The sequence below is a fragment of the Nilaparvata lugens genome, chromosome 1 (genome assembly GCF_014356525.2).
Source record: "Nilaparvata lugens isolate BPH chromosome 1, ASM1435652v1, whole genome shotgun sequence".
Classification (NCBI taxonomy): domain Eukaryota; kingdom Metazoa; phylum Arthropoda; class Insecta; order Hemiptera; family Delphacidae; genus Nilaparvata; species Nilaparvata lugens.
This window is the reverse complement of record NC_052504.1, coordinates 50,220,271-50,238,715: the sequence shown is the minus strand read 5'-3', so window position 1 is coordinate 50,238,715 and position 18,445 is coordinate 50,220,271. Positions and strand designations below refer to the sequence as shown.

The 18,445-nt window shown below is 36.4% G+C and overlaps 3 protein-coding genes across 8 annotated transcripts in view; 1 reads left to right on the top strand and 2 right to left on the bottom strand.

Moving 5' to 3' along the window:
• Nucleotides 1-8,099: 8,099 nt before the first annotated feature.
• Nucleotides 8,100-8,772, bottom strand: LOC111048892 (histone-lysine N-methyltransferase SETMAR-like). Its single transcript, XM_022334873.2, has one exon. The coding sequence runs from the start codon at nt 8,551-8,553 to the stop codon at nt 8,143-8,145; it is 411 nt and encodes a 136-aa protein (XP_022190565.2). The 5' UTR covers nt 8,554-8,772; the 3' UTR covers nt 8,100-8,142.
• Nucleotides 8,773-9,740: 968 nt separating this feature from the next.
• LOC111048890 (keratin, type II cytoskeletal 1) overlaps nt 9,741-18,445 on the bottom strand; it is a 55,175-nt gene continuing 46,470 nt past the window's right edge. For 3 of the 6 annotated variants that reach the window (XM_039435950.1, XM_039435932.1, XM_039435966.1), the window contains 2 exons: nt 11,603-12,015; nt 9,741-10,431 (listed from right to left, as the gene is read on the bottom strand). In XM_039435950.1, coding sequence (XP_039291884.1) covers nt 10,007-10,431; nt 11,603-11,660 — 483 coding nt within the window. In that variant the 5' untranslated portion in view covers nt 11,661-12,015 and the 3' untranslated portion in view covers nt 9,741-10,006. The remainder of the gene's footprint in view (nt 10,432-11,602; nt 12,016-18,445) is intronic. The other 3 variants (XM_039435956.1, XM_039435975.1, XM_039435941.1) reach the window with 1 other exon arrangement.
• Nucleotides 15,342-18,419, top strand: LOC120353175. The gene is made up of 2 exons (XM_039435985.1): nt 15,342-15,420; nt 16,204-18,419. Exons 1-2 carry the CDS (start codon nt 15,372-15,374, stop codon nt 16,626-16,628), a joined length of 474 nt encoding a protein of 157 aa, XP_039291919.1. The 5' UTR covers nt 15,342-15,371; the 3' UTR covers nt 16,629-18,419.

Genomic DNA, 18,445 nt, shown 5'->3' with positions numbered 1-18,445 from the left:
CAAGCTAGAACTATAGAATCGATTTTTTCATGACTAGGCTACTTCATGATAGAGACTTGCAAATGGTTTCAATCTCTCCGTTAGAATCAATCGTTTCAATCAAGCCGAATAAGAATATTAATGATGGAAACAACGAAAATATTCGACATCATTGAAAAATTCAAGATGGCAGTCATTATTAACAGAGAAGTGTTATAAGAATTAACCAAACTATGATATTCGAGAGAATCGTCTCATTTTGACCACTCTTTTCATGATTTATTCAACTTCAAAAACTTGTAACACACATTTTCGGGGACAATATTTCACTTTTCACTCTGTAAATATATTCGCAGTAGACATACACTACACTACTCTTACTGGTAGGCTACAGTGTTTTAGAATATTTCCAAAGCTTCGAAATGACATCTAGTTGGAGGCTGTCAGTCCATATTCCAAGGCTGGAGCGTCATCGGAAAAAGAGAGAAAACTAGGCTACTGGTTTATCCTTGCACCGGAAAACACGCTTTTTCCACCAAATGCCAATCCCAACAATTAGAAAACCGTGTAGCTCATGACTCCTTGGAGGTACAGACTTGGGAATGGTATCAATCTCTTTGTAATGATGTATAGAAAGAGATTATCCATGATGGCAATCTCGAAAATGTTTGTGATCATAAAAAAACAAGATGGCGGCAAAAATATGTCAATTTTCAAGAAATCGTCTATAATTCTAATAATCTCGAGGATATCGGATCAATTCAGCCATCTGGGAGCTCCAGAATAATCATACTACAATATTGAAAGATGAATATAATTTCAAACTCTTGAAATAAGATTTTTGACCGCCTTCTTGGATTTTTCTATGATGAGAAACATTTTTGAGATTGCCATCATGGATAATCTATTTCCACACATCTTTACGAAGAGAATGATACCATTTTCAAGTCTGTACCTTGAGAGATCGAGTGCCTGTGTTTTCGACTTATCATCACAATTATTATTATGCTAGACCTAACGAAGAAATTGAGACATCTTCCACGGCTGTTACCCAAAAATGACCACGGAGTGCCTTATTCATGACATTTGTGCCCGGACTATAGCCCAGTACAAAATGCACTGGTTTCCCCAGTACTGCGATGTTTTCAGCCCTACATTCCTCAATAACATTCGTGACTTTACTTTCTCACAATACTTTATTAGCTGATTTCATTGTCGTGATGATGATATTGTTTCAATCTTTAGTGTTTGGATTCAATCCAGTGTTCATTTCCTATCACTGTCACATTTTTTTTATAATAAACTTTATTAGCTTTGTGATGATTTACGGTCTTCTAAAGACTTATAGCTATGTCATTCTCATTATTCATAAGTAATACTGTAGGCCTACTAGTTTTTCATCTTCAATACTAAAATAGACTTTTTAGGGACTCAAGAAAATAATTATAGTTAATGGATTAGATGATGAAGAAGCCTTCGAATGACAAGATGAATTTATTATCAGATATCATTGGTATCTGTGGAGCCAGATTTATTTGATGATTAATTTGCTCTGAATTCGACTTATGGAAGAGAAAAGTGAAGGGAGGCATAAGAAGAGAACAAAAAAATTAATCCAGGACAACTTTCCCAAGAACCTCATCCAAGCTGTCTAAAAACTCCAGCTTGTCACCTACACACCCAAACCATAATCAAATGTACCAAATTAATGAATTTCACTTGTGAAAATAATATTCGAAAGCTGTTCAATGATTATAATGAATGAAACATTTTATTTGATGAAAGAAGAATATTTTCCTGTGGATTTTTGTCAGAGTACAAAAAAATGTTTTTTTTTATTCACTAGTTTAATTCAAATTCAATTTTGATATTCACTAATCAATTTTACTAAGACAATTTGAGTTGATATTTATGTTGAAACAATTATATGTATCATACCAGTACGTAAATTAATGATACTCAATATAGTTTTATACAAAATGTATGCCATTTTGTTCTGGGGCACTGTAGGCCCCAGCAGGGGTGCCTACAGGGGGGGGACATGACGCCAACGGCATCATAGAAATTTTGGGGGGGAAATAATTTTAACCTAGTGGACCGATTCTCTCTAATAATTTTTATTTTATTCATTCTTTTATTATTATTTTTATTTATTCATTACTGCTTTGTATTTCCCAACGATGTAAATGATGAGCTCCCACTGAAATAAACTACTTATGATCAGTGTAAGCGCCAGCTTACTGGTTTTTGGAAATCGTATCGAGAATTTTAAATTGAGGATTTTCTCGCACTTGGATTAGCTGGCAGGCTTTAAAATTGTCAATCAATCGGCAATATTGTCAATATGGATCAACTAATTGATCGACATCAGTCAGATCGAATATTCGTATCAGTGTATCGTTTCAGTACATGCGCATAAACGCGAGAACATTCTAGTGTTATCCTCGCCCAAGAAAAAGCTGAACTACAACATCCTTGCAAGCAGCAAGCAGTCTCCTCACCTTCCTGCACCGGGTCCAAGAGGGATTCTAACCAGAAGCTCGGCTACAGTGAGAATAACAGTTCCAGTTGGGAAAATAAGTTACCAGTCAACCGGGGTGACTTTGTTCTAATTTTGGAGAGTTGAAACTTTAAACAGCTTGTAATCAATATTAAGTTGCAACAGATCTCTTGTAAATTTTTTTAATTGTACTCGGCAATGTTTAAAGAGTATTTTCCATTTAAAAAGTTAGTATTTTTCTCAACTTAACAAAGATATATTTTTTCGAGAATAAGAGACAATGTCAATCAGGGGTTTATTATTTATTGTTTTTGAAGGACGAATTCAAGGATCCACAGGTTGAAAGAACCCCACACGTCAACCGGAGCTTATTGTGTTCCCAAGTTTGTTCTTTTTGCCCCTCCGAAACTTCGCAGGGACAAAAGCCTCACCTCTCCCAAGAAGATTTGCCTAAATGGCCGCCCTTCTTTGAGCAGTGGTGAGGTTTGGTCTCTCATCCACCCAAAACTCATGACTCACGTGAGTTCCACTCCTGGTCTTTTTCTAGGTCCTTCCGCTGAGAGAGGGGACGCCAAACTGCCTCTAGGCGCCCGGCGCCCGGCCACCCTCGACTCACATTTGTGCCAGGAGTTTCACCCAACTCTGGTCTCTTGGGTTTTTCTTTTTGCCCCTCCGAAACTCTGCAGGGTCAAAAGCCTCAAATCTCCCAAGAAATTTTGCCTGAATGGCCGCTCTTCTTTAAGCAGTGGTGAGGTTTGGTCTCTCCACCCAAAACTCATGACCTACGTGAGTTCCACTCCTGGTCTTTTTGTAGGTCCTTCCGCTGAGAGAGGGGCCGCCAAATTGCCTCTAGGGCACCTGGTCACCCTCGACTGAGCCTCTTGACCCGCATTTGTGCCTGGAGTATCACCCATCTTCAAAAAATCACAAATTATTTATTGAAAAATATTTCAGTTTCTGAAAACGTAGTATTAATTGAAAGCAAGGTGAATATTTTGTTTTATTAGGTAGAATACATGATATTTATCATATTTTGAATTGTATTTGCATCATATCCTGCATGATATCACAATTTTCATACTGGGACAAAGTCACCCCAAGTTTATCCTGAAAATGACCTCATTGTATTTAACTAGTAACAGAACCCTAACCTGTCCAACTGTAGATATTATGAATATACCAATTGAAATATAATAAAAAGGCGAACATAAATGGTGCTCGCCAATATCATAAGTCTTTTAGGAATAAGTTTTCTAATACAAAGTTTTCCGACAACAAAATCACAAGATGAAGCAAGCAGTGAGGTTTTATATCAATAATTCAACTAATATGTCGAGATTCGACAAGATATCGACTGTAGAACGTCGATAATGATCAGGGCTACGGGTATCAATGTTGAACATCGATTTCAAATAACAGAGATCTGAGATAAACTGATTTGAATATTTTTCCGCGAGGTGGGACGAAGTCACCCCAAGGTAGACTAAGTCACACCGGACGACGGTACGTACTTGAGCTACAATATTTTGTATTTAGGACTCCTAAAGTTGTAATTTGTGAGGCGTACAGCCTCAACATTCAGCTAACTTGTTATCCACTAGTAGTTCTGTGAACAGTAGAGCTCACGCAGTATTCTCATCCACAAGTACCTGATTGAAACTATAGACCTAATGGAAATACAGTATATTATTATATAGCGTATGGCATTTTGACACATTTACCTCTCAAATATGAATTATGCGCTCAATTATAATAATTGATTGTCATTAAATTAAAAACATCAAAATATGAAACTATGCACATGGAGATGAGAACCAGTAGTTTTAATAACATAATTATTAAAAGATAAAACTAGACATTTATAAAGCTAAGTCCAAATCAGCCAACTATTCAAGAGCTGCTGGTGCAGCATTCACAAAATCCTCAACGGCATAGGGATACAACCTGACAGGACAGACCTCAGTTATATGTTTCAAAGTTTGTTTTGGAGCTCCACAGTCACATCATGGAATGATCCCCCATTTATGCAGACTGTCCCCACATACACCATGCCCTGTTCGCACCCTGTTTAATCCCTTCCAAAGGTGACGAGGAAGGCTGAAACCTTCTGGCTCTTTATTTGGCTTGATAAGCCATGCTAATTGGTCAGGTGCTTGCAAATTCCAAGCAGCATTCCACTCTGAGTCTATGTTGAAATTGGTTCTAACCAAATCCTTTGCAGATGTCAATGAAGGCCTTCTAGATCTGAGGCGACCTATTTCTAGGTCGGGAAGGTCTTCATGAATTGGCAGCATTGGGTTATCGGAAATCTTTTTGAACTCCTTTAACAGGGCATTTTTCTCCGTAAGGGAGATGGAGCAATATTGCTCAGTATTGGAAGCCAATTTACAGGAGTTGACTTGATACACCCAGTAATCATTCTCATAGCCATGTTGAGCTGTGCATCAATTTTCTTAGTGTATGGGCTATTGATCCACACAGGTGCACAGTATTCTGCTACAGAATAAACAAGAGACAGAGTGGAGCACCGCAGGATATGGGCTGAGGCACCCCAAGTAGAACCACACAATTTTTGAATGATGTTATTGTGGGTTTGAATTTTCTTTGAAGTGGTCTCCAGGTGTTTTTTGAAAGACAGTGTTCTATCCAGTGTAATACCTAGATATTTGGGGAAATTTTGATGCTGGAGAAGTACATTATTGAAATGAACCTGGAGTTTCCTATTAGCCATTTTATTATTTAGGTGGAATGAGCTGACTTCTGTTTTCTTCAGGTTTGGAATAAGCCTCCATTTATGGAAGTATTCCCCCATCTTCTTCAGGACTTCAGAGAGCACTTCCTCAGTTTTTTCAAAATTTTTATGCTGAGCTGCAAGGGCCATATATCATCAGCATATATGAACTTTTTAGAACATGTGATAGGCAAGTCTGCTGTGTATAAATTGAAAAGACTTGGAGCAAGGACTGAACCCTGTGAAAGACCATTATTAAGTTTTTTTCTGTTTACTGATCTTATTGCCCAGAATAACTTCAAATTTCCTATCAGAAAGCATATTACCAATGAGCCTTATAATAGTTTGACATTGGATGACCTGTATCAGTTTGTATAAGAGTCCCTGTTTCCAAACTGTGTCATATGCAGCAGTCAAATCCACAAATGCCACAGAAGTTTTCAAACACTTTTGAAACCCAGCTTCAATATGACTGGTCAGGCCTAGAACCTGGTCACCACAGCTTCTACTTGTTCTAAAGCCTGCTTGTTCTACAGGGATAGCTTCTGAGACTATTGGTCCAATTCTATTCAAAATGAATCTTTCAAGCAGCTTATAGCAACAGATCAACAGTGCTATAGGACGGTAGCTTTCAGCCTAATCCTCAGGTTTATTTGGCTTGAGGATGGCAATTATTTTTGTTCTCTTGAAAGCCTTTGGTAAGTGACCTGTTTGTAAAATATCAGAGAAAAATCTAGTAAATCATTGCAGATCATTCTTTCCAAAATGGATCAGGAATTCTGGATGGATTCCATCAAACCCAGGAGCCTTGCCCACTTTAATTTCTTTCACAGCCTCCGTGAGCTCATCCAACGTGAAGTCTCTTGCAGACTCTGAGCTGGCAGGAGCATTTTTCGTCATTGTAGTGAGAGATTTTTTAATTTCTTTTGTATGCTGAGGGTCCTGAGGTGCTCTGGACAGAGTAACCATTCTGCTTGCAATTTATTTGGAGTAACCATGGGGGTCTTATGAATGACAGCACTCCCTCCACCCAGCTTTCTTAGTAGACTCCAGGCTTTTCTGCTGGATTTCTTAAAATCAAGAGATTTAGTAGTTTCCATCCATTTTTCCCGCCTCTCAGAGTCCAAGGTATGGAGGAGCTCTGTAGCTACATTTGGGTTCTCAGTCTCCAGATAAGCCTCATATAGCTGTTTACATTCACTACTCCATCCAGGGATGTATTCTTTTCGATAACCCCTAAGAACTTTCCTTTTAGCAGTTGCAATTACAGCTTTCCCAAACCGATCATAATTCTTGCATACAGGGGGTATCGCCCTTACCACTGCATCAAGCCCGTGAGTGAATTCTTTCCAGTTTGCTCTCTTAAGGTTCCATCTAGGTCGTGGAATGGATCAAATTATTGGAATTTGAATTCCCAGCTCAACCACTACTGGGTGGTGTTGACTGTGTGGAAAATTGCCCAGTACTCTACGAGATGTTTGCAATGGCAGATTGTATCTGTTATGGGTAACAAAGCACAAATCTGGACTGTATTCCCTATTCCATGCAGCTGATTTGAACGTTACTCTATCTTTGGCATTGAATATGAGGCTCATGTTGCTCCTCTCAGCCCAGCCCACAAGAGCTTCACCATTCACATCACTCTGATTATAATGCCACATGGTGTGGTGACTGTTGAAGTCTCCAATGTATACAGCAGGGTGAGGCATATCTGGCAGCACCTCAGGTGACCAGGCTGCTGGAGGGGGCTTATATACATTAACTATACTTGTATCCTCCACCATCACTATCACTGTTTCAATGGTATTGCTTGACTTTGCTGACACAAGATAAGCATTTTCTACGTTATTTCGTATATAAGTTGCACATCCATGATGCTTGTTGTAAGTTGCCCCTAAAACCTCATAGCCCGGTATCCTTCCCCTTGCCCCAAGCTGCTGCTCACTATCTGCGTGAGTCTCCTGAATGACAGCCACGTCTATTTTGTACTTACTTAGAAGTTTGGATAGGTACTGACTCTTAGCATAGCTTATTCCTTCTACATTAATTTGACAAATTCTAATAATATTACCTATAGTTCTAGTTGAGTGGTCCTGAGAAGGACCATTTGAATTGAAATTTTCCATTTGATGTGTCAAACTGGCCAGGAGATCTTAAGATAAGTCTGGCCGCCAGCAGTTCTAGCTCATTTAGTATGAACCAAGGATGCACGTGTAACAATGTCACGGACGCGATCTAGATTGCACCACAAAAAACGCAGCAGTCAACAAACAAAAATTAAATGCTCATATATTGCTGATCACCGCCAACCAAAAACCTTCACCAAACCTCCCGCCCAGGGGTTAAAAGGATGTGTCCCAGGAACAGACATTCCAATGGCAGATGTTCTTGCCTGTCCGCTATGGCAGTCATGTATTAAATTTAGTTCCCCAAATGCCGGTCTCCATCCTGCATTTGGGTATCCAGGCGCACCACGTGGAGGCGCTTCTAGCTTCTATAAAAGATGTTGAAGATGTTACTTGGAGAAAAGAACTTCTGAGCTAGAACGAATACAATAATTGCGCCCAGTTGCGGAAATACAGTAATAGACTGGCTTCTCCACACATCTGTGTAATCACTTGTCAGCTGATTTATGATGAATAATTCTATAGTCTGATTTTTACTCTAATATTGGCGTATGAAAGAGGCTCATTTTCCTTTTATATTATCCTTGAAATGCAAACTTTCCAAAAACCTTGTATATATGTTGACGCGCAATTAAAAAAGGAGCATGCCTGTCAAATTTCATGAAAATTTATTACCATGTTTCGCCGTAAATGCACAACATATAAACATACGAGGGCTATTTTTTTTCAACTTCCGATGTGGTATAAAAAGAAACGAGTGAGAGTAATTGAATGAATTTATTATCAAAAGTTATTTACATTATTAGTTACTTCTTAACATAGTCACCATTCAGATTGAGGCATTTTTCATACCTGGGTACAAGCTTCTTAATACCTTGTTCATAGAATTTAGCCGCCAGTGATTTGAGGTGGTTTTTCACAGCATCTTGCAGCGCATCGTCTGTTCGGAAGCTCTGCCCTCCTAGCATTTTCTTCAGTTCCGGGAAAAGGTGATAGTCGCTTGGTGCTAAGTCTGGGCTATACGCCGGATGGTCAAAAACGTCCCATTTAAACCCGTTAAGAAGACGCTTCATCACAGCAGCACTGTGAGGACGGGCGTTGTCATGAATGAGCATCACTCCCGATGTGAGCGTTCCTCTCCTTTTGTTCTGCACAGTTCCTCTCCAATCACGCACTGCACTGTCACTCATAAAGCTTTCACCATATACTCGTTTCATTCTATGGTGAATTTCTGCTGTGGATAACCCTTCAGCTTGCAAAAAACGAATTACACTTCACAACTCACACTTGGCGGGAGATTCTATCATATTGACCATGTTTATGTGTCGCTAGATGAACTGGTAATGACGACAGATGGCCGAAAACGAGTGAGGTTATAGTGTGAGATGTGACTAGTCAGCTGCCGCGCATTGTTGGCAATGCTGCTCGCATTGCCATCTAGCGGCACGATCGGAAGTTGAAAAAAAAATAGCCCTCGTATAACCATTCAAACATTTAAACATTAAGAAAAATGCCAAACCATCGACTTGAATCTTAGACCTCACTTCGCTCGGTCAATAAGTATATACCCTTTCAGGACGAGAAAATAATAATGATGTTCTTATCCAAACTTAAAGGTTCTTATCCAGATCTTCTTAATTATTGAATGATTTGATGATTGAGTTGAAATTAGAAAAATTATTCTCAAATGGGAATTATTTCTGATATTTGTTAATCATAAAATGAATTTCTTCTGTAGCCTAATTGGTTGATGAATGAAAAGTTCGAAGTATTCAGGAACCACCTTTTGACATACGATATTGCTTTCCTTAATACAGTAACGTACCTTACACATAAAACAGCATCCTACCTACCTTATTCATATTCTCGGTAATGAGAATGATCATTCGTTTTTAAGACATACCAATAAACAATAATTGATAAAAAATAAGACAAATAAGTGGAATAATTACGAAGTATTGAGCTTTATAAATAGTTTTCATCGAATTATGGATTTGACCTGATTCTGCAGGATTGAGGTTGAGAATGATAATATTGATTACAAGTGATTAATGAAAAAGGCATTTTATTCAAAGGGGGTCTTTTTATTCTAGGAATCAATCAATATTTCATCATAACTGAGTTGATTTTTGCCAAATGATCGGCCTTATTATTAAATGAGGAATATGGACTTTACCATATTCATGTAGGATGTAGCCCATCTGTCAACAACTTCTCACTGTTATAATATTACATTATTGAACTTTATAATGAATATGTTGTTAAATAAATAAAAGCTTAACATAGAACACTATATGGATATAAAATTTAACTATTATTTATTTTTGTAAATCTATAGGTTACAAGAATATGTGGTTGAGATTGAAAGGGAATTTTTCTCGAAGGGAGTAATGAACAAGCGGCATATGTTTACTAAAAGTCACTTTATTTTAGTAATTGAATTTCATCAATTAATATTTCATCATAATATTGAGTTGAGCTTTAACAATAGATGTTGAATTACACCTGATACTTTAAAAGTCAGTCAACAACCTTTCTTCTGTAATTGACATTTGTGTATTCGGACTGATCCAACGATAAGGACAGTAATGGATGTCGAATTTGTTTTCTTGTTTCTTGTGGGCGAAATTTGGATCCTCTGTATTGAGGGGCATAGTGTAGGAGGGTTTATTAACGTCCAAACCCAAGTCCACCTCCATAGGCACCCGCATTAGCCTGCGAGGACGCGAATCCACCGCCACCTCCGAAGCCGCCTCCTGGGAAGCCGCCAAATCCACCGCCAGGGAATCCACCACCGCCTCCGTAGCCGCCTCCGAAGGCTCCAGCCGCTGACATGGCTGAGGCACCTGAAAGACCGCCTCCGTAGCCTATTTGCCTTTTGGGTCGGCCGACAGCGGCAATATGGTCAGTTGATGCAGGAATGTGGTCGGGAGCCCAGCTCTTGATGAGGGCGGCTAGTTCGGCCTTCTCGATCTCAAGGTCGATGGGGAGGGCGTTGCTGGTGAAGACGGATAGTGTCAGACCATCGCGGCGACAGATCTGCTTGCCCGGCTCATGGCTCAGATGACAGGCGAACTTGATTGGTGGCTCGGCATCTGCGAGAAAAAAATTGAAAGCACATTATTTCATAGTATATGCACCCACACTTTGCAGCGGACCTACTTTGTTCAATGAAATGGATAGAAGTTTTATCATAAATGAAAGAAGCACAAGTATTACAGGTAGGCCTACCTATTCCAATTTTTATTATTATTAAACGAAAATCCAAATTAAATGCTGTAATTTCCATCTGTATTCCAATTTTCTATGAATTACTTTTTTTGTTTGATTGTTATTGTCAAGTGTCAAGTTCCACTCCCGTATTTATTTTAATTAAACTTTCCATTCTTAATTTTCAACTGATTTCTTTCACTTTATTTCTATGTAAATTTTTTTTATATATATTTATTAGTGTTCATATCCCATTTTTCTTCACAATCTTCAAAACTGTGTAGTATTTTCATGTATAATAATGTTTTCATTACCCTTTCATTATTCTAATTTTTCATTTCAATCTTTAATACTGTAACTTATTCATTTCTCAGCATTATCTACGTATGATAATATCTTATCATTAATATGTTATTTATTACTTTTTTATCCCTATTAAATGTTTGTACATTTTTATCATTTTTAAATAAATAGGCCTAGGCCCATTTTTATTTTTCTAGCTACCGAAGCATAAATATTTTTCAACTTTTACAGAAGCAGGTAATTTTGATATTGGTTATTTTATAATGCCAAACTGTTTATCTCCTGTGATTTAGCTTTTTATCCAGTAAACTTCAGTTTGGAGTTTGATAATGGGGGTGTAAAATCCAGAACTAGTTAAGGGAAATACAGTTAAAGAATGTTTTATGATTAATGTGCTTAGGTACTATTAATAGTAGTTAGTAGCTCCTTATTAGTACCGTATATGATGGATATAATATGTGCTCCTCACTATTAACTGATTAAATATATCAATTTATTACATTTATACTTTCTATTACAGTACATCCCAAAGCATAATACAACATTTTAGATTTTAAAATGTAATAGAATAATACACTTTTTGTGCAAAATATTCAGCAGCTGCTGGACAGCTTCAATAATTGAGGTAGATGCCTGATTATTTCTATTAAAATCCTTGTCATAATTATTATGATATTGAGAGGCCTGATAAAGTTATTGAAATGTCTGTTGATGAACAGTGCAAATATAGGCAGGCCTGCTAGGCCTACTTACCAAACGGTGCGGCTGAAACGGCCGCTGCCAGGGCAAATAAGATGAATTGCAAGAACATCTCTGTGTGGAGAAGAAGCTGTGCCCCAACTCGATTCAACTTCTGACTTGATCTTTCTCAGTAGGTCCGTTTTATAGGTGATGTTGATTGAGTCCAGCTTTGGGGAAGGCCTGAGCGCTGAGCGCTGAGCGATGAAATCACAATTCATTATCACTCCTTACTAATGAGAGCCATAGTCAGATACTCTTCTAACTGTCAGAATTGGTTGGATTGGAATCATGGATGTTACTCATAAGGAATGCTGACAGTTTGAAGTGGATCTCAGTAAAGACTATCATAGCGATGAATGTTGTTGCAGACCTCTATTGGCTTTTCTATGATATGGAGATTCCTTTGACGTCAATGATCTTCAAATCTATAACAACAGGAAGTTGTTCGACATTTGCCGCAAAATAGGTTTCAAATTCAACTACCACAACCCGCTGCTTGCTTTGATCATAAGTTTAAGCAGTTCTGTTATACAAATACTCCGTTCAAAGACTTATTTCAAACATTTAATGTTCGCGAACAAGATCACATTCTTCTCCATTAATTAAAATTCCCGACAAAATCAAAATCACTTTTTCATAATACAAATAGAAAATACACATAGCCTAAATAGTGCCGCCTCTAATCTTTATTGTGACCCCATTTCATTAATGATTTTTATACGATATTTAATTTGTTTTCAGAAGTCTTTTAACGTACATAGATTTCCTCTACGAGGATAGGTAATATCCTGTACTAGTAGTTCTGTGAACAGTAGACCTTACGCAGTTTCTCATCCACAAGTATCTGATGTCACCTGTTCTAGTTGATTCAGTTCAATCACAATTCACAGTTGAATCCTAATTTACTCTTAAAAACTGTTATTTGTTTTCTCCAAGATCAAAAACTCACTTATGTTAATGAACTCAATTTACGATTGAATTTTTATCCCTTAATTATGATAATTTATCCAGTTCCGTGATAATCTTTCCATCTGATAAAAATATTACTCAACTATTTTAAAATTAATTTTTTTCAATCAAGAATATTATAATTTCTTCATCATTATTTAGTTCTGTTGTAGTTCTGACACTGTGTTACTTGTAAATATTTGAAAAACACTTACTTTTCTTGGAGTATTGAGGAATGCATTTCACTCCTGAAGAGGAGCTTCATCAGCCTGACACCAGGGACGCTTGCTCTTATGGGTTGGACTGTGTGGTCAAAATGTGGGAAAATATTACATTTGATTTGAAGTTGAGTTGATCATTTAATAAGTTGGATTTGTCGTAGTGGAGGTGTTTGAAAATTTCGTATTGTTCTAGTGTGTTGAGTCTCTGGCTTTTTTTAAGAATGTGTAGGATTTCAATATCTGTTTGAATGTTTTTGTGATTGTGTCCTGTGGCTATTGAATGTTCTGCATATGTAGATTCTGAATTTGAATTTACTGCTTTTATGTGCTCATTGTGTTCATTGTGCTTTTGTGTGCTCAACACACTAGAACAATACGAAATTTTTAAACACCTCCACTATGACAAATCCAACTTATTAAATGATCAACTCAACTTCAAATCAAATGTAATATTTTCCCACATTTTGGCCACACAGTCCAACCCATAAGAGCAAGCGTCCCTGGTGTCAGGCTGATGAAGCTCCTCTTCAGGAGTGAAATGCATTCCTCAATACTCCAAGAAAAGTAAGTGTTTTTCAAATATTTACAAGTAACACAGTGTCAGAACTACAGCAGAGTTATTATATAGTGTTTCGTCATGGAAAGCAACATCAATTATTTAATTCATTTAATCATTTTTTATTTTATTTTCAATCACCTATTAAATTTGTTTTTCAAATGTGAGAATATTGATACTGATGGTCACGCATCATAAAAGATATTGAAACCCTACCTTATAGAAATAGACACGGCCAGACATCTGTGTAATGCATGCAATGAATAATTCACTCGTCAGCTGATTGATTATGAATAATTCTATAGTCTGATTTATCCTATCTTCGAAGTAGATGATATATATAGTGATATCAGAGTATGGAGGAATTCCTTTTCTTTTCACATTATCCTTAAAATGCAAAATTTCAAAAAACCTTGTGTATACATCGACGCGCAGTTGAAAAAAGAATATTCCTGTCAAATATCATCAAATTCTATCAACGCGTTACATACGTAATCGCGTTACATACAGACAGACAAAAGAGAATCCCGGTTAAAACCTGGACCTCACTATGTTCGGTCAATAATTCTTTAATTAATGGTGGGTCCATGTAACACTACAAATTCCGTCTGTCGAAATGATTCAGGGGCAATTTACCTTCTAGTAAAACAATTATTGTTGAAAATATTGAGGTTCCTACACATATCAATTTAAAATCAAAGGATAGCCAAGGAATCTCCTTATTCTCGATATTCCGCTAAGTATATCATAATAAATATGATATACTTAGTTTTCCTCCCGATTTGTGTTTTTGTAAAAAGAAAATAAATAAATAAATATAGCCAGGCTATTATAAATCAAATTTTTCAAAACTATTGAAATAGCTTGGCTGTAATAAGGATTTTTTCAAATATAGGGACACAGTCATACAGTAGAATATCCTGAATAGATTCGGGAGTCAGTGTTTATATTTTCAATTGTCATAAAAAACGAATAGTATGAAGCTAATCAATTATTTATTTCATACAATAAAAATTCTGCAATCTCATTAGGGTTGTGTGCATTGGATTTATGAAAAGTTTATATACTGGTGATATTTCTCATAGGTAGTATTTCAATTTGGATTTTTATTTAATTTATTTTAAATTGTTAATTCAATAAAAAGAGAATTTTTTTATAATTTTCAATTCTTGATAAACAAGCACCTAAAGTTATTCCGGATTGGTAGCAATAAAATTTATGGGATTTTGAGTACCTATACTACATTCTCCAAGATATTGTTTATCGTATGATATGGATACTTGATTTCTCAGAATTATTGTAGGAATTGTTATTCTAGGAAAATTTATTATAGTTTGAGAAAAAAAATTGTACCTAATTATTTAAAACTGGAAAGAATTCATCTAAAAATGATATTCTGAAAAATCAAGTACCTATGTTATTGAAATAACAATATTTTGAAGCATCTATCTTCAAAATTTCATAAATTTATTTGCTGCCAATTCTGAAATGACTTAAGATTTAAACTTTAGACGCTCCTGACTCAAAAAGTGTAGATAATGAAAAAGTATTTCTTTAGAAATGTATTTCATTTTGGTACCGTAACTTGATAGTATCAAAATTGAAAAACTTTAAAATATGTCACGAGAAAAAGTTTTACTATAAGGCCGATGCAAAACCCTAACAAGTCTAGAGCATTTTAATTGTATGAATTAATATTAAGTTGAGCCTTTCTCATTCGCGTATACAGTTTTATTGAATCAATACCCTTTAGATTGGCTTCATCGAAACAGTATTATTGAATAACCTAGACTATATAGGCCTATTGAGAAAATATTGGCTTTCTACAACTCGACTATTAAATCTAGTGAAAGCTTGTCACCAACAGTCTGAATGAATCTTCGCAGTTCCAGATAAGTCTTAATTAGCAAGAGAATAACATCGTCTGTGGATAAATTCAACCATAACGAAAAAGACATTAATTCATAACACCATTAGAGAATGAGGGCTGGTTAAATATGGGTGGATATCGACATAGGCTATATTGCGCTGGCTGGGGATTTATTGGAGAGCCACGATGATAGTTTTGGCAGTCCTAACTTTAGGCCTACTAGTCGTCGCATCAGGCAAGCTATTATATTTCAAATCTATTAGAATGATTTTTTTTAGAAAATAGCTTTGGTCATCTAGAGCTAAACTATTACACGGTTTAAATCAATCATACAGAGTTAACGTTTAGGAATCTTCACAGTGATGTATATTTTTCCAGAATTTTAATATTGAAAAAAAATATAATTTTATTGCTAAAATTCTCTGTACAGTCATTTTATTTACGTATTAATCTAATTATTTTTCACGTTTTGCTAAGTGTCCATATTTCAACAGAGCTATTTATCAAATTCTTTAATTTTTTGAATACCTACAAACTGTAGTTACCCGTACCACGATTTTCTAAGACACTCAATTAATACAATAATTACTCACCTATTGAATAAAATTTGTGTCATAATAATGGACATCATTGAAACTATTCACACATAGATCTACGATTTTCTAAAAATACCGTCTTTTATTCTGTAAGACCAAAATAGAAAAATATAGACCAATATAGGCTAGGCCTAAGTACCGATAGGTGGGTAGCTATCTGATTTTTTATTATTTTTAAAAATCAAAAACTCATAAAGATGATGTTGATAATAAATGTTGTAAGCTGGATGAATAATCGAACAGTAGGCCTACACCAGCCCCCATAAACATACAATTCCAGACTAATGATTATTTGCAAGACTCCACTCAAATTATTTGAGAACTTTAACCCATAAAGATAGAATTTCAATCTATAGTGATTATTTTCTGGAAGGCTCAACACACAAATTATTTGAACACTCTATTTCAAACTTGTTTTGCAGTGACAACGGCGAAGACAATTTTCGAATGCACACCCGAATCAAAGACAGCTCTGAATCTGCCATTCTTCCTGTGCACTGAAGTGAATGTTACACGAAACTTGCGTGAGAATGTGGCACGTAAGAGGACAATTCCCGTTCGCATCTTTGTCCAAGCATTGCAGCCGGAAAGCCTAGATGAAACATTGAGGAGACAGACATCACAACCAGAGCAAGCATTGAAGAAGCAGAAAAAGTTGATAAGGAAAAAGAGAGTGACGAAAAGGCGTCCAGGTTATCCTTATGGAGGTGGAGGTTTTGGAGGCGGTTTCAGTATGGCTCAGGCCAACAGTTTTGCAGTCGGGGGCGGCACTGGTCCCTTTGGGGGTGGCGGAGGCGGCGCTATAGCCACAGCTAATGCCAATGCACTGAGTTATGGTCGTCGTTAAGAAAGATTATTCCTATCTTGACAGAAATGTGATTGATTTTTGTGAGACATTTCGAACATCTTAAACAACCGCCTTCGAAAGCTCTTCATATCTAGAAAAGGATATTATACAGAGTGGGTCATATGTATGGGAACCCTTCAATAAATTGGAGACTATTGTAGATATAATACTGTAACTTTCAGGATAAGTTATTGGACAAATACTCTACCTTTTGACATACAACTGAATTTCAACCCCTCATAATGGGATGACTTAGGGGTTGTAACTCGAATCCTATTTTAAGTGTAGAAGTAATGAATGTAAAGTTGAGTCTTTATAGCATGAATATTCATGCCAAATTTCAGATCAATACAACATTTCGTTCTTGAGATAAAAATTCCCAAGTGAAAAAAACAAAATGGCAGCTATAAAGATAACCGTTGAGTTTCGAACACTTCAAATACGACATTTCTAGTATCCTATCATCCAGGAACAATACCTTAAAATGTTCGACACTAATCCTGAAACACCCTGTATAGAACTCTATTGGGAGAAAAATATTTTAGCGAATTCGCTAGAGTCTTATAATGTTTTTTTGTGGTTCAATGTTTCCTTCTCAATGCTACCATGCAATATATTCTCACTGCACACTGCTTCATCATATTAAATTCAGTCGCTATGCTCGTGGGTTGACCATTAACACTCAGGCATTCTGCATGGTGTAAGTTTAAACTGAAATGATCAGTTGCTGGTAGTTTGAACATAGAATGGAACACATTAATTATTATAAATTATGAATGATTCCATAGATTGCTCTAATCTGTCGGATGTTCGGATTAATTTTCAACGTAGGCCTACACTGTGCAAACAAAGGGCGGCCTTTAATCGACTTTAAATTCTCCAATCTTGAAAGCCGTAGACTTTTTGCGCAATGTTTTAGTAGGCCTACAGTATTTTTACTTTATTTAAAATGTTTAAATAATTTGAATAAATTTAATACTCTGCGGGCCGGGTTGGTCTACTAGTCTTATTTCAGACCAAGCCTTTGTTTTGGTCTGATCCAAACAAAGTTTGGATGTTTCTAGGTAAGGAGCGTTACAAACTTCGGTCTGCTGGCACCGCCTAGTTCTTGGGTTCGAATCCCACCGATCGTATGGACGAATGGATGGTTTGATCATCTCACCAATTCACCAACGCACTTTCCATTACCTACGCGCAAGTGAAAAGCTCATGTGGTCATCACCCACAATAAAATAAATATTTCTGTTTAATAATTTATAAAATACCTTCTTCTATGAATAATATGAGATATTTATGATGGCTCTATATTGTGAACCATTCTCTGAAGACTAATAGCACATTACTAAATGATGTTTAATAGTATCATAGTAAGTTTATTATTTTCTATATGTTAATTGTTATATGTATTATTTATTATATATTATGTTTGTCTATGAATTTTGTGGGAATCTGTATTTTCTTATTAAAAATGGCATTCTCAATCAGCTATGCAGTTTTATACAGTATTCAATATTTGATTTGACCTGTTTCAACGTAGATGATTTACAACCTATATATTAAATGATGATTGTCTAGCAGATTCATAATAATGTTATCAATAGTGTAAGTTATTATAGCAATTACAGAAGCCAACAGTAAAAGGTGGCTACAAATGCAACGGATAATCCAAAGACCTGCCTCAAGGCACTCACTATAAACGCAAACGCACACAGCAGCATCAGACAGATGTATGCAGATAGACAGAGGAGGAATCCCTTCCCAGGAGTTTGAATGTTGCAATGCACACAGCCGTCCGTCCAAACTTCGCCACGTCATCA